General features: G+C 48.9%; 1 protein-coding gene across 1 annotated transcript in view; it reads right to left on the bottom strand.

Annotated features, from left to right (window-relative positions):
* Nucleotides 1-4908, bottom strand: part of NCAPG2 (non-SMC condensin II complex subunit G2) — a 69108-nt gene extending 64200 nt beyond the window's left edge. Inside the window, exons 1-4 of the mRNA XM_004599018.4 lie at nucleotides 4791-4908; nucleotides 3021-3137; nucleotides 1576-1764; nucleotides 433-547 (exon numbers count right to left, since the gene is read on the bottom strand). Of these exons, the coding sequence (XP_004599075.3) occupies nucleotides 433-547; nucleotides 1576-1764; nucleotides 3021-3098 (382 nt within the window). The 5' untranslated portion in view covers nucleotides 3099-3137; nucleotides 4791-4908. The remainder of the gene's footprint in view (nucleotides 1-432; nucleotides 548-1575; nucleotides 1765-3020; nucleotides 3138-4790) is intronic.
* Nucleotides 4909-15455: the final 10547 nt, after the last annotated feature.

The raw sequence follows: 15455 nt of genomic DNA, 5'->3' as shown, positions 1-15455 counted from the left end.
CGGCTTTGGATCGGCGCAGCACCAGCCATTGCGCTCACTTGGGGAGTGAAGCATCAGACGAAAGATCTTCCTCTCTGTCTCTCCTCCTCTCTGTATATCTGACTTTGTAATAAAAAAAAATAAATCTTTAACAAAAAAAAAACAAACAAACAACTGCTTGTAAGTCAAACGAGAGTTTACTGAAAAGTCTGTCAACAATAACAATTACTACACATCTGTACCACGTGGAACAGTAACATGGAGCCCAGAGTAATCACTCGGGGCAGTCACGGTATGCTCCTTTTCTGGCAGAAGTAACATTTGATTGCAAAACTATGTCTTCGTACCACTTCTAACATCAGCAATGCCCATAAAAACAAGGAGCTTCCATTCACAAAGTTTGATTTCATTGCCCCACTTTCAAATAGGCCACTTATAACAAAGTCAGCTTACCATTTAATATAACAGCACATTCCAGCAAGGCTTCAAAATTCTCACTCTCGTTTATTACAGATACAGAGACGAGAATCACAGACGTAATTGCATGCATTATTTCTATATTTTTTTTCTGCAAATGAAAATTAAAACATGAGTGAATTAAGGTCATCAAATTAAATTCAATTTTTAAAAGGAATGTAAAACTCATCAAATCTAAAATTAAAGCCTAATGCAGTTTATTCTAGGAAGTGAATCAGAACTGACCACAAGAGGCAGGCATCCCACCTAGCAGTTGAGCTACTGTTGGATGCCTAGATGCCTTATCAGAGTGCCTGGGCTTCTGTAGGCTCTGCTTTCAAACAAAACCAGACCCCTTCATCTGCACCATGGGAAACAGCAAACGAGCACTGAAGTACTTGGATCCTTGCCACCTGTCTCAGAGATCTGGACTGAGTTCCAGGTTCCTGGCTCGAGCCTGAACCCGAACCTGAGCCCGAGCCTGCCCCAGCACCAATCCTAGCCATGGCAGCTATCTAGAAAATGAACCATCAGGTGGAATCTCTCTCAACCTTTTTTTTTTTAAAAAACTTGTTTGAAAGGCAGAGCTACACAGAGGGAAAGACAAAGAGAGATCTAGATATTCCATCTGCTGGTTCCATTTCCAAATGGACTCAATACCCAGGGATGTGCCACGCCAAAGCCAGGGACTCAGATCTGGAGAGTCTTCTAGGTGTCCCATGTGGGTGCCCGGTCCCAAGTACTTGGGCCATCTTGCGCTGCTTGCCCAGGCACATGAGCATGGGTCTGGAATGCAGGAGGGCCAGGTAACCGATCAGCAGCCACAGGGCATGCCAGCATCACAGGCGGAGGCATGACTTGCTATGCCACAATGCTGGTTCCAAACATAAAACAAATGTTTTACACCGAATACAAGTCACCTGTCCTAAAAGAACAAAGAGAACAGTAACACTGAATTCCCATTAACCAGTGCTGTTAACAACACCAGGACTAAAAAGTGGGTAAAATCAGAATAAATCAACTTAGTTTCTTCGATTCTCCTGAACTTCAAAAAACACTTTCTTAAAATTTAATGATACATAATAAACAACTACTTTTTAACAGAGAAAGCAGAGTTCTTATTTTTTGTAGAAATCATACCATTTTTGAACTATGCTCAGTTTCCATAGCATCTTCACCCTGGACTTGCACTTCCTGCCACCCCTCCACTGGGCTTTCTAACAACATATTGGTTAACAAATTCTTCAGCCTGTCCCATAATTCTTCTTTCTGCTTCCTTGATAATTCCTCCAATAATTCATTGAGGCTGAAAGGATCAGAGGCCTCTTTCTGTAAAAGAAATAGCAAATGTCACATTTCAAATAAAATTTTAAAAATCAGTTGCATCCTTTTCAAATGGCATCAACAGAAAAGCTTAAGTGCTAACGGTTACAAGTTTCATGTATTTTCAAAATCGAATGCTAGAAGGGAAAATGTACAGAGATGATCACCATAGCAAATTCCTCATCTAGTCTTCCCTAGTATTTTAATCTTTGGAGTTTGAGAAGTCATCCACTTAGCAAAACTCTCCCTAAAATTAATCCAAAGCAGCACCATCTCAAGACACAAAAGAGTTTAATAATAGCTGTCGCTGTCCCACAGCGATGGACTTGGTGCACGGAGCCGATAATAACACACGTGGACCCTGACTGATGGTCAAAAGCCGTAGTTTATTAGTAGCATCAGACTTTATACACTGAGGGTCATACAGGATTAGGGTAGAGATACTTAGTCCATCAACAAAACCATCAACTGTTTCTATGCCTTTGTTTGGAAGTCCTTTTGCCTTGTATATTACTTCCCACTCAACTGTTCTTATACAAATGATATCTCATCAGGTATACAAAAGGTAGCCATTTGGTTATTCTCCTCCAAATATTATCCAAGCAACTGTAATCCTGTGCTCACTGACCTTCTACGGTCACAATGTCCTCCTACAAATAGCAACAGTAAGAAAAATAAGGCAGCCAAGTAGGCTAATTTCGCTTTCAGTTTCTGGTGCCAAACCCTGTAAGAACCCTCAACATCACTAGCTGGTCTGCCCGTCATTATTCTCTCCCCTTAGCCAAATGAAGCCTTTTCCAATCTCTCCAACTTCCCTCTAAATTCACTTCCTCCTCTGACAGCAAATTAGAGACCATTATCAAAACACTAGGATCTAACTTAAGAAATGATCTGAACAAGGTGGGTGTTTAGTTTAGCAGTTATGTTTTTAGAAAGCCCATGACAGGGCTGGCATGGTAACAAAGCAGGTAAAGCTCCCTGGGTGCCAATTTCGGTCCTGGCTCCCTGAGGACTCTGGCTCCCTGCTGATGGCCTGGAAAAGCAGTGGAAGCTGAGCCCCTACACAAGTGGAAGCTCCTGGCACTACACTGGGCAGGGGTCAGCACTTGGAATGCCCACCTCTCTTTCTAACTCAGCCTTTAAGTAACTGAAAAGATTCTCTGAAAAAAGTGTATTTCATTTGGTAGAAGTGATGATCTCAGATGAGCTTTTATTACACATTCACACGCAAAATCTAAGTAGAGCTAAAATCTAAAACTTACATCAAGCTGAACAAATTGTAAAAACTCTCCAACCAGCTCCTTCGATACGGCTTGCACAAAATTCTCTCGTTTTTCCATGATGGATGAAACTGTTTCAATGGCATTTATTTTGAAACCCTGGTGGAAAACAATTGTATTGGAACTTAATTTGCAAATATGCCTTTCTCTACAATACTTAATTTACTATTAAAAACATCCAAAACTGCAAGAAAATTCCTGCACCATCTAGACAGTTTGTAACAATATTCTGACATAAAAACAAGTTAAAATACCTAAAAGACAATTTATTTTCACTATCAACGTAACAGCAATGACTTGTTTTCATCAACTGGTAGTGATGACACAAGAGAGAACCCAATGGCCCCACAAGCTCACCTTCTCTCCCTTCTAGCAAGACACAGCAGACCTGACTCCAAGCAATCAAACAGCAGGCTGACCCCAAATTCTGAAGACTTCCCTTCGGCAACACCATTCTCCTCCAGCAACAAAACCTCACTCTTACAATGGCTTGTTATTCCAGGCAAGATCCAGAACAGCCCTGGGGTCTCCAGGGGGCTCGTTAGACTGTACCTAGCCAGCCCAGCCCAGGCCCGGACCTCCACGCCCCTGCAGAGTAATGAGAGCCCATGGGAGCGGAAGCACCCTCGTTGCCCCAGCAAACCCCAGGCTGCATTACACCATCCGAGGCTATAGGAAAAACATCAACACAACAGTGATGGCAAATGATGGAACACATGTGCCACAGAGGCCCTCTGCTTTCAAAATAAAGCAAAGTCGCCTGCACCATCATTGTTCCTGGTGGCAAGAATGACAGGGCGGGGAGTCATCTGGCACGTAGGCTCCCTAGAGCTCAGTGTCTACACAGGGAGTAACAGCTGACCGTCTGCCTGGGTCAAATGCCTGAACAACGAACTGCAACTTCCTATGAATCAAAACAAAGAAGAGGCCAGCAACAGCCTTGATGAATCCTAACGCCCAGAACCAAGTCAGGAAAACAAGGAAGCTCCCAGGGAGCTGTCACAAGCGTGGGCTACCTCCACATCGGGCCTCTGGCCAAGTGCACCCCGCCAGGCCCAGGGCGTCTAGGGCCGACCAGGCTGCAGCTCTGCTGTGCCGACGGCGGGGACAGGCAGCTTCCGCTCACTCGGCTTGGCTGCTCAAGGGGACGACCCTCGAGGTTTGCTTCTGGCCGGAGTGGTGTCAAAGCCCTCGCCCAGCCAAGCCACCACGTCCCTCGGGAGCTGGGCGTTCATCTCATCATCCAGTCATCCGTTTCCGGGCAAGAACTTCTTCACGACTCAAGTCTGCTGCGGAATTTAAAAAAGAGAACCCTGTTGTCTTAAGAGCTGCCGCATTCCCTACCCGCCCCCAACCCTCCCAGCCCCACACAGGCGGTCCGGCGGCGAAGGAGAATGTTCTCTCAGCTCAGCAGGTGGCTCGGGGGGCTCTGAGGGGGAGATCTTCGCGGACACCCACCCCGGGAGTTCAGGCATGGGAGGTTCTCTCAGGGCGGCTCCCCACCCTTGCCCAAGGCAGTCAGTCCCCGGGCTCCCGGAGCCCTCCCGACGGCCAGCCTCTCTCCCCGAGCGGCGGACGGCTCACGCCTCAGCCGGCCTCGTCCCTGTCAAGAGTCGCCGGCCGCCCAGCGCACGGCCCCGCGGCCCAGGGGCTGACGCAGACGCCGATCTCACGCGGCGCCTGTCCGCGGACGCCCAGCGCTGTCCAGGCGCCCACCACCAGCCCTCTCCGGCGGCGAAGCCCCGAGCTCACCGGGGCCCGGGAACACCGCCGTTTCCCGCGCTCGGAACAGATTCAAACACGCCCGCCCGCGCCCGCGACGCCGCCCGCCCTCCCGTGCGTCATCAGGCGGCGTCTCGCGAGAGCTGGCCTCGACGCTCTGCCCTAGCCCCGCCCCCGGGGCGTGGCCTCGGGGCTGCCCGGTCCTGACGCGAGCCACGAGGCGCGCACGCGCGGCGCCAGGCCCGTATCGTCCGGCCCTCAGGGCATGGTGCGCGTTCTAGAAGCCGGTGCGTCACAGCAGAGCGTCACGGAAGCGACCTGGGCGGAGCCCGCCGTCGGAACCCGCCAATGTTTTTCCTGGAGAGCTAAGAGGAGAAAGTGTCTGTCACTGGACCCCTTGGACGTTTTTAGCTGCAGGCTCATACCGTCCTGACCTGTCAGCAACATTTTAAAATTTTCGTCAGCTAAGAATGTTACTGAACTTTCCCTGTTTTTCTCCAATGAAATAGTATAAACTTAAGAACTTTCAAGCAACTTTCAAGAAACCACTTGACTTTCAAGACGATTTTTTTTTAAAGCTGGTCACTTGGAATCGTTCACTTTCTCAGCTCCTAGGAAGTTTGTTAAGAAAAGTTTACGTTTGTGGTACTTGTTTGAAGGCATTTTTGCAATAGTTTAATAAAGCTTTTATCCGTGGATTTCATTTCTTTTTCAAACCTTCCATATTGAAACAAATAGCTGTACGGAAAATGTCTTCTAAATACTGCAATAGGACCATGCCTGGGCTGTGGGACTCTCAGAGCTGCCTGCGGATTCCCAATGGAGTCCCTGGCTGTTCCACTTCCTGCAGCCCCCTGCTAGCGCACCTGCAAAGGCCGCAGCTGGTGGCTCAAGTTCTGGGGTCCCCACCGCCCACGTGGGAGACCTGGATGAAGGTCCATGCCCTGACTCGGGCCAGCCACAACCTGACTGCCAGCCATGTAGGTGGGAAACTTGGAGATGAAGGACTCTCTCCCCTCCCTCCCACTTTCACTCTGCCTTTCAAATAAATAAGTCTTTTTTTCTTACTGCGTTTTGATGTATTTATTTTATGATATAATTCCATAGGCTCAAATAAATCTTTAAAAATATAATTATTGACAACACCTGGATTTTGAAAGCAGCCGTGCTCAAATTTTTGCAATGTAGTATTCCTTTATTTTTAGTAGTTCAGATTCTTCCAGGCGTTATTGATTGATAGTTAGCTGTGATTTGGCTGACTGGCTTGACAGTGAATAGCTTGGATTAGGCAAGAGTTATTATATATTTTTTTAAAGATTTATTTTATTTTAAAGTTGGATATACAGAGAGGAAGATCTTCCGTCTGACGGCTCACTCCCCAAGAGGCCCCAACTGCAGGAGCTTAGCCAATCTGAAGTCAGAGGCCAGGAACTTCCTCCAGGTCTCCCACACGGGTGCGGGATCCCAAAGCTTTGGGCCGTCCTTGACTGCTTTCCCAGGCCACAAGCAGGAAGCTGGATGGGAAGCAGGGCTGCTGGGATTAGGCGAGGACTTTAACCACTAGGCTATCGCACCAGGCACAACATGAGACTTTTTTTTTTTAAGATTTATTTATTTTATTACAAAGTCAGATATACAGAGAGGAGGAGAGACAGAGAGGAAGATCCTCCATCCGATGAGTCACTCCCCAAGTGAGCCGCAATGGCTGGTGCTGCGCCGATCCGATGCCGGGAACCAGGAACCTCTTCCGGGTCTCCCACACGGGAGAAGGGTCCCAAGGCTTTGGGCCATCCTTGACTGCTTTCCCAGGCCACAAGCAGGGAGCTGGATGGGAAGTGGGGCTGCCGGGATTAGGTGAGGACTTTAACCACTAGGCTATCGCGCCGGGCCCAACATGAGACTTTTTTAAAGAGAGGTTGTCACATAGGCATCAGGGAGGAGGGTTTGAGAAATTTACATTTCATGTGCAAGAGGGAGTCTCCTAATTCACAATTTGCTCCTCTTGCAGGTTCCTTTCCTCTCTGTCTGTTAATTCCTGTTCCCCTGCCTCTCTCTAATTTATTATTGAAACCTGTGGACTCGGGAGTCTGCCCGTCCACTTCCATATTAGGTAGTCCTGGGGCCTTCCAGGAGGAATTGCAACTAGCTCTGGCTGCACACTGGAAAGATTCATAATGTGCTTCCACACTTATGCAGAGTCCACTCTAATCTGCTCTGTGTTGTCCTGGTATTCCTGTACCCGCAGCTGAATCAAGAGCTCTGGGAAAGGATTGAGGCATCCAGGCAAATGAGCTGGCAAGAAGAAGTCGGGGGACCCATTCAGAGGGTATGCAGTTGGGGATCATTTTTAGTAAGTTTAGTTAATGTTGGGGCCCAGCTCACCGTCTTCTTTGCACCTCCTTGAATGTTTGGGTCCCAGCCTGTGCCCCACTTGGGCAACGTCAGCTGCCTCCAAGGTGTTGCTGCCTGAACCACCACTTCCTCGGCTAGAGTCACCGTGCACCGTTGTTTTCCCAAGGGATGACAGGCATCCAAAAATCAAGTCACGTTGCCCTTTCCCAGCCCTGGAATCCTGCTCCTGTTCCTCACTTTCTAACAACTCTCTGATCAGTTACCTAGTCCTGACACTTCTGGTTCCTTAAGAAGGAATAAAACAAGTGATGCCCATGAATTCTGAGGCCACACGCCACAGGCGTGACTGCTGACGAGGTGACTTTGATTGGGCCCTTGATGACTCTGAGCCTCACGTTCCTCATCTATGACGTGGAGTGACAGGTCCTACCTAAATGGTCATTGTGAGTCCTGAATGGCTTCTAAATGGAGAACTTGAGGGCACGCACGAGTGGAGCGGTGTGTGGCTTACTGCCTGCTGGCTCTATTTGATGGCCACTCAGGAGGACAGCCCACTCTCCCAAGACTCAGGCAGAGCTGTGCCTTCTCTAGGAAGCATTTTCTGAGCCTGCTGACCCTGTCTGGTCTAGCGGTCTCAGGGTTCACTCCTTACCCCAGACTCCATTAGCTCCCCATTAACTAAGTCAGGTTCTGTGAACTCTTTGCTCTTAACAGCCTCAGCACAAGACTGGAAACATGCCAGAGGCTTGGAGGAGATGCTTTCTGAATGTATGAGATGTGAGGTCCTCTCTGCTCCTTTTTTTCCTCTCAGATTAGGAGAACAGCCATTCTGCCTCCTAATTGCAATTGCAGGAGGTTCAAAACTTCTGTCACGATGTACATTAGAATCACCTCTATCAGTGATAAGTGAGCATCTAGAATTTAAGTCTTCCTGGAACAGATATATTTTCCAGAAGGAAAATATAAACAAGCATGAATTTATACTTTTAGCATGTTTCTCTATTATGATACTCTTCCTTCATTGTATTTGTATAAGTATATGTACATGAGTTTGAGTAATTTCAAAATCTTTTTTTAATACCTTCATATCATTCAATAATATGTTCAGGATAAAGAAGACCTTACTAAAATTTGACTTGTCAAAAAAGTGTTTTCTGTTCTTTTTTTTTTTTTTTTTAAGAGTGACAAAGAGTGCCCGGCGGCGTGGCCTAGCGGCTAAAGTCCTCGCCTTGAATGCCCCGGGATCCCATATGGGCGCCGGTTCTAATCTCGGCAGCTCCACTTCCCATCCAGCTCCCTGCTTGTGGCCTGGGAAAGCAGTTGAGGACGGCCCAATGCATTGGGACCCTGCACCCGCGTGGGAGACCCGGAAGAGGTTCCTGGTTCCCGGCATCGGATCGGCGCGCATCGGCCCGTTGCGGCTCACTTGGGGAGTGAAACATCGGATGGAAGATCTTCCTCTCTGTCTGTCCTCCTCTCTGTATATCCAGCTTTCCAATAATAATAAAATCTTAAAAAAAAAAAAAAAAAAGAGTGACAAAGAGAGAGAGATACCTTCATATGCTGGTTCACTCCCTAGATGGCCAAATCAGCCGGGACTGGAGCAGAGCAAAGCTAGGAACCAGGAGCCAGGAGCCTATTGCTGGTTAATTCCCCAACTGCCTGCAACAGCAAGGGCTGGGCTGTGGTCTAAGCAGGGTTCAGGAACTTCCTCCAGGTCTCTCATGTTTTGTTGTGGAGTGTGAGCAAGATCACTCCAGACATGTCTAAGGTTTATTAAGGAGTCTTTACTAACTGAGCTTGGTGATAACAGCAAATCACTAGTTCATATGGCAATCCAGTTAACCGTAACCCCAAGAGGAACATATGATCATTACCCCGAAGTCCATCCATTAAGTTGAAGACTTATGTCCCAGCTTCCCCAGCAATATAAATTATGCTAAGAGACATACAGAGAACAACCTGGACACACAAAGCTGCAGACACTCACCTTTCCCTGGCTTCTCTGCCCACATTCCATTACTGTTAGGTCTCACCTCTCCTGGAACTCTTGATAGTACACACATTAGAAATACAAAGCATCTTAGCATTAGCATCTTTACTGTCCCACCGAAGCAGTGATCAGAGGATGAGGAATACAGACACACAGGGGCCATGCTCGGATACTTGTCCTCGGAGTCTGTCCTCCGGAAGCCAGAGAGCAAGTAGGTGTTGGCGAGGCCAAGAGTCAGAGTGTCAGAGCATTGGAAGCATGCAACCAAGAGAGCGAGCCACTCGCTATCATGGGCCTTTGCAGGGGCTTGTGAGGGGCATGGTTATGCAACAATGCAAAACTATGCCCCTCGGGTTCCAGGTGATGACAGGTGAGCATCACAGGTGGGCAGGAGGGAACACCTAGGTGGTGGTGGTGGGTTGGGGCGGGGGTTGGCTTCCAAGCTCACGACCCTGAAGTAGCTGCCTACTTTACCACAGCTTAAACTGTCAGTGTTGCCAGTCTCCCAGGGGCTGGGTTAGTGGGAAGCTAGAGTCAGGTGCTGGGTGCTAAACCCAGAAGCTCTACAGTGGGGATAAGGGAGTCTTTATTTTTTTAAAGATTTATTTATTTTTATTGGAAAGTCAGATATACAGAGAGGAGGAGAGACAGAGAGGAAGATCTTCTGTCTGATGATTCACTCCCCAAGTGGCCACAATGGCTGGAGCTGAGCCAGTCCGAAGCCAGAGGCCAGGAACTTCCTCCAGGTCTCCCACGTGAGTGCCGGATCCCAAGGCTCTGGGCCGTCCTTGACTGCTTTCCCAGGCCACAAGCAGGAAGCTGGATGGGAAGCAGGGCTGCCGGGATTAAAACCGGTGTCCATATGGGATTCCAGTGCGTGCAAGGCCAGGACTTTAACTACTAGGCTATCATGCCGGGCCCAGAATAAGGGAGTCTTAACCAATATCTTAACCATTAGACTAAATACATGCTCTTTAATAAATATTTCAAAATCTGGATGGAGTGAGGGTCCTGCACTGTGGCAAAGAGGGCAAAGCCACTACCTGCAGTGCTGGCCTGCCTTGTGGACACGCATTGAGTCTTGGGAAATGTTTGGGTCCCTTCTCCCCTCATGGAGACCCAGATGAAGCTCCTGGCTTCAGCCTGGGCTATTGCAGTCACTCGGGGGAGTAAACCAACAGATGGAAGATCATTCTTCATTTCTTCCTCTCTATATAATTCTGCCTTTCAAATAAATAATCTTTGTTGTTTGCAAAGCAGGATTTATTTCGGAAAAAAATGAAAAAAGGGCTCCTGCCACGGTGGCAGGAGGGGATTCCACGTGTTCAGGGGAAAAACCCCATACTTCCTCTCGTCGTGGTATGAGAAAGAAAAACCCCTCAAGTAGATAACCTTTTAAAAAGTTTCAATAGGGGTTGACATTTCAGTGCAGTAGTTACAGCTGTGTGCTTAAGCCTTGACCTCATTCCGATTCCAGTTTACTGCTAAGCACACGCCAGGAGGCTGCAGGTAACGGTTCGTGGAGCTGAGTCCCTGACATCCACGTAGGAGACCTGGCCCAAGTTCTAGGCTGCTGGCTTCAGTCGGCCCCAACCTCGTGTTTGTGGGCATTTGAAGAGGAATCTCTATCTGCCTTTATAGGAAATAGATAAATCAAATAAATAATCTAAAAATAGATATTTCAAAATATGCATTAAAAATGAAGTTAATAATGTGGATATACCACAGTTTCTTTATTCACCCCCTGTTCAACAGGCATCTGGATTGTTCCCAGGTCTTCATTATTGTGGATTGTGCTGTGTAAATATAGGATTACAGGTCACTTTCTCCACAGTGACACAGGACTATTGTTATAGTGTAAAGAGTTGTGGGGGGCATGAGGATGGGGGAAGGGGAAATTCTTGAACCTAAGGAACTGTATCATGAAAAATTAAAAAAAAAATAAAGTTCATAAGGCTTAAATGAAAATAAATTTTTAAAAAAGATTTATTTATTTTTATTGGAAAGTCAGATATACAGAGAGGAGAAGAAACAGAGAGAAAGATTTTCTGTTGATTTACTCCCTAAGTGCCCACAACAGCCAGGGCTGAGCCAATCCAAAGCCAGGAGCCCGGAGCCTCGTCTGGGTCTCCCACATGGGTGCAGGGTCCCAAGGCTTTGGGCCATCCTTGATTGCTTTCCCAGGCCAGAAGCAGGAAGCTGGATGGGAAGCAAGGCAGCTGAGATTAGAATCAGTGCCCATATGGGATTCTGGCGTGTTCAAGGTGAGGTCTTTAGCTGCTAGGCTATCATGCTGGGCCCAAATGAAAATAATTTTTGAAAGTAAGAAGATCTTTTGCTTCCTCCCTGTGTCTCCCCAGTACTTCTTCTCCTTCCTTTCGTCATCCTTTTAGCTTATTTATTTTAAAGATTTATTTATTTAACTTGAAAGTCAAAGTTACAGAAAGAGACAGAATCTTCCCACCTGCCTGTTCACTCTATAAATATCTGCAAAGTCCTGAGCTGAACTTATCTGAAGCCAGGAGCCAGAAGTTTTTTTCCATTTCTGCCATGTGGATGCAGGGACCCAAGGATTTGAGCCATCCTACACTGCTTTTCTAAGCCATAAGCAGAGAGCTGGACCAGAAGTCAAGACCTGAACTGGCACCCAGATATGATGCTGGCACTGCAAGCGGAGGATCAGCTTTCTATCCCACTGTACCAGCCCCCATCCCTGTCTTTTAAGCAGTGCCATTGGAAGGATTCATTTTCATGTGACCTCCTCACATGTGCTAGCTCATTTAAAACCCACCTCCCTCTTGGCCTGCCTTGGTGTGGACACAGTGATAATCACTTGTCCTCCCAGTCCCTGGGGCTCTGCAACTTCTGCTCATTCTGCTTTTTCTAAGTCCTCAACAGCCATGCTCCTCTCTCATCACCTCAGAGACATTGTATCCCTCTGCTGTTCTCTGGGTGCCCAGGAATTTACCAAAACTCCCTTTAAAAGGTTTATTTATTGGTTCGGGCCTTGGGATTCGGGGGGCAAGTGCCGCTCCTCGCAGTGTGGCGGCTGTGGGGGGTGCCCCTGCCGGGTCGGACCCAATGCTGGGGGCTCACGCCAAAGACACTGCTGCAAGGCAGTGAACGAGTCCTCGGCCTCCCCCAGGACCCAAGAGAGCTCTTCCCTCAGGGTAAGTACGCCATGAGGGAACTTGGGAACTGGGTTAAAATTCCTAACTCCGCCCAGCTGCTAATATCTTGTGGCAGGGTGAGTTTGGGAGGGGTTCGGGCCTTGGGATTCAGGGGGCAAGTGCCGCTCCTCACAGTGTGGCGGCTGTAGGAGGTGCCCCTGCTGGGTCGGACCCAATGCTGGGGGCTCACTCCAGAGACACTGCCACAAGGCAGTTAACAAGTCCTTGGCCTCCCCCAGGACCCAAGAGAGCTCTTCCCTCAGGGTAAGTATGCCATGAGGGAACTTGGGAACTGGGTTAAAATTCCTAACTCCGCCCAGCTGCTAATATCTTGTGGCAGGGTGAGTTTGGGAGGGGTTCGGGCCTTGGGATTCAGGGGGCAAGTGCCGCTCCTCGCAGTGTGGCGGCTGTAGGGGGTGCCCCTGCTGGGTCGGACCCAATGCTGGGGGCTCACTCCAGAGACACTGCCACAAGGCAGTTAACAAGTCCTTGGCCTCCCCCAGGACCCAAGAGAGCTCTTCCCTCAGGGTAAGTATGCCATGAGGGAACTTGGGAACTGGGTTAAAATTCCTAACTCCGCCCAGCTGCTAATATTTTGTGGCAGGGTGAGTTTGGGAGGGGTTCAGGCCTTGGGATTCAGGGGCAAGTGCCGCTCCTCACAGTGTGGCGGCTGTGGGGGGTGCCCCTGCCGGGTCAGACCCAATGCTGGGGGCTCACGCCAAAGACACTGCCGCAAGGCAGTGAACGAGTCCTTGGCCCCCCCAGGGCGGCCAGTGCACCATGTGGTGCCAGGCTCTTTCTGCTGGCCGCCGGGCCAGGGAGCTCTGGGCTATTGGTTGTCTGAGTCGCTGCTTAGGTAGCTACTTGAGTCAAGGACGCTAAGTCACACTGTCTAAGGCAGAGGCCAGGACAAGTGAGGGACTGAGATAAGCTGAGTCAGAGCAACCACTGGCAGGCGCATGATCTACGGCTAGGAACAGGCCCAGTTGGGGAGGCATGGGGACACCTTAACTGGGTTGAGGTTCCCACCAAGGGGTGTGTGTGCTGGAATGGGGGCTGCATTCTATCTGGGAAACAGTTGTAGTCACCCGAGTCACTAGTGTGGGCTGGGATTGGATGCACCAGGCCAGTTCAGATCCCAACACCATCTGGTGTCATGGAGAACCAGAGGGTAGATGTGGGACTGATTAGGCTGGGTCTCAATCCCCTCTTGAGCCATGTGTGAGCTGTATGTGGGTATGGACGAGCCATGGCCGGGCTGAAACATCCAACAACAAGAACCAGAATGGGGTGAAAGCCAGCCAGGAAAAGCCACTGTTCCTGCTAGGACAGGAGGTGAACTGGGTAGGGTTGGCTCAAGGACCCCCTGACATGCACAAAATCTGGCATTGGGAGGGGTTCTTATGGAGGAGCCTGGGCAACTCCTCTGGCAGGACATAGTCCCTGCAGGTTAGCGCAAGAAGCATGATAGGAAACAGCCCAGAATAGGCCATGGAAAGTTTCCCACTGGCACACATTCAGCATGGGTCAGGAGCAGACCAGGCTGAATCAGTTCATGTAACCCACTGGCAAATCCGATCACCAGAACAGAGTGTGGGATGAGCCGGGTTTGGTCGCGACAAAACAAGTACACATTATGGAATGCCAGGGCGTGGTTGCCTGTACTGGATATGAATGCAGCATCCAGCCAGCACACGTGAGATCCAGGAAGGGAGGGGCAGAGCTGGCGGGGGGGTTAAGGGGCTGGTCCCCTCGCTGGACAGCTACTCCCACTGGAGAGCGTGGGCTGGGATAGAGACAGACTAGACTAAGCAAGGCTGCATCACCTGTGCGCTGCATGTGGATTAGACCAGGGAAAAGCCAGGCTGGGCTGATTATTCCTGCTGGTGCAAGCATAAATTAGAGTGGGTGAAGGCTGTATGGGCATAGCCGCAGAAGCTGGCACTGGGGACTAATTCTGTCAAGTCAAATCACAGAACCACCTAAAGCGTGCATAAACCGGGACAGAGAGACCTGGGAGGGAAAAAGTGGGTCCCCCCTTCTTGGGTCACTATTCCCGTGGGAGGGCATGAAAACTAGGATGGGAGCTGGGATGGCTAGATAGAGAGGCACTCAACAACATCCGTAAGGGCTGGATGGTTGAGTTGGTTAGATAGAACTAAGCTTTAATACCCATTGACAAGTACAAGAGCCAAATGGGATGGGGGACAGACTGGTCTTCTGCTACACATACTGGCAAACCAGGGTAGGGGGTGGGCCTGGTGGGGGTTATTGTGGGTCGCCCCGACTAGGCTGCAGCTCTCACTGGTTGATGTAAGGGCCGAACCAGACTGGACTGCAACACCCATTGGTTCCAGTGCAACTCGGGACTGAAAACAGAACCAACCCAGCAATTGCAACCACCAGCTGATCGGGGTGATGCACTGTGCCGGGCCCTGTGCTTGCTAGAACATACAAGAATCTGGTCTGGGAATACCTCAAAGTTTCTTTGGAGATCTCCCCAATCGAACTGCTGGACTCAGAACTCTAATCAAGAAAAGACAGAAGACAGAGCAGATCAATCATTCATCTCAGGTATATGTTGGCAGCGAAATATGGGGCAAACGGAGACTTTATAATGGACCATATCAATCAGTGGACGACCTCATCGAGCGAAACTGGCAGTGATTCATAACCGGAGAACTATTAACACCACTGGAGCACATATCTCAAAGCATGCCCCACATCCGGGACTCGGGGTAGGCGGGAAACTGGGTGGGGCTTCTCCCTCAATATCCCCCTTTACCTCAGATACATGATGGAAACAATATGGACATAATAGTATTACCCACTTCCCTATCCCCCTGAACCTTTTTTTTCTTTTGTTTTCTTTCTTTAACTGTAATTAGCTAGGTAAAGATTGTCAACAACAATACAATAAAATAGATAAAAAAAAAAGGTTTATTTATTTACTTGAAAAACAGATACACAGAGAAAGAGATGGAGAGATGTAGAAACAGAGAGACCTTCCATTCGCTGGTTCACCCTCCAAAAGGCTGCAATGACTGGGGCTGGGCCAGGTAGAAGCCAGGAGCTTAGAACTCCAGCCAGGTCTCATACCTGGGTGGTAGGGTTCCACGCACTTGGGCTATCTTCGGCTGTTCTCCCAGGCACATTAGCTGGGAGCTGGATGGGAAGTGG

Source organism: Ochotona princeps, chromosome 2, assembly GCF_030435755.1.
Source record: "Ochotona princeps isolate mOchPri1 chromosome 2, mOchPri1.hap1, whole genome shotgun sequence".
In the NCBI taxonomy this organism is placed as follows: domain Eukaryota; kingdom Metazoa; phylum Chordata; class Mammalia; order Lagomorpha; family Ochotonidae; genus Ochotona; species Ochotona princeps.
Note: the sequence above shows the minus strand (reverse complement) of the source record. Positions and strands in the feature narration are given on the sequence as shown.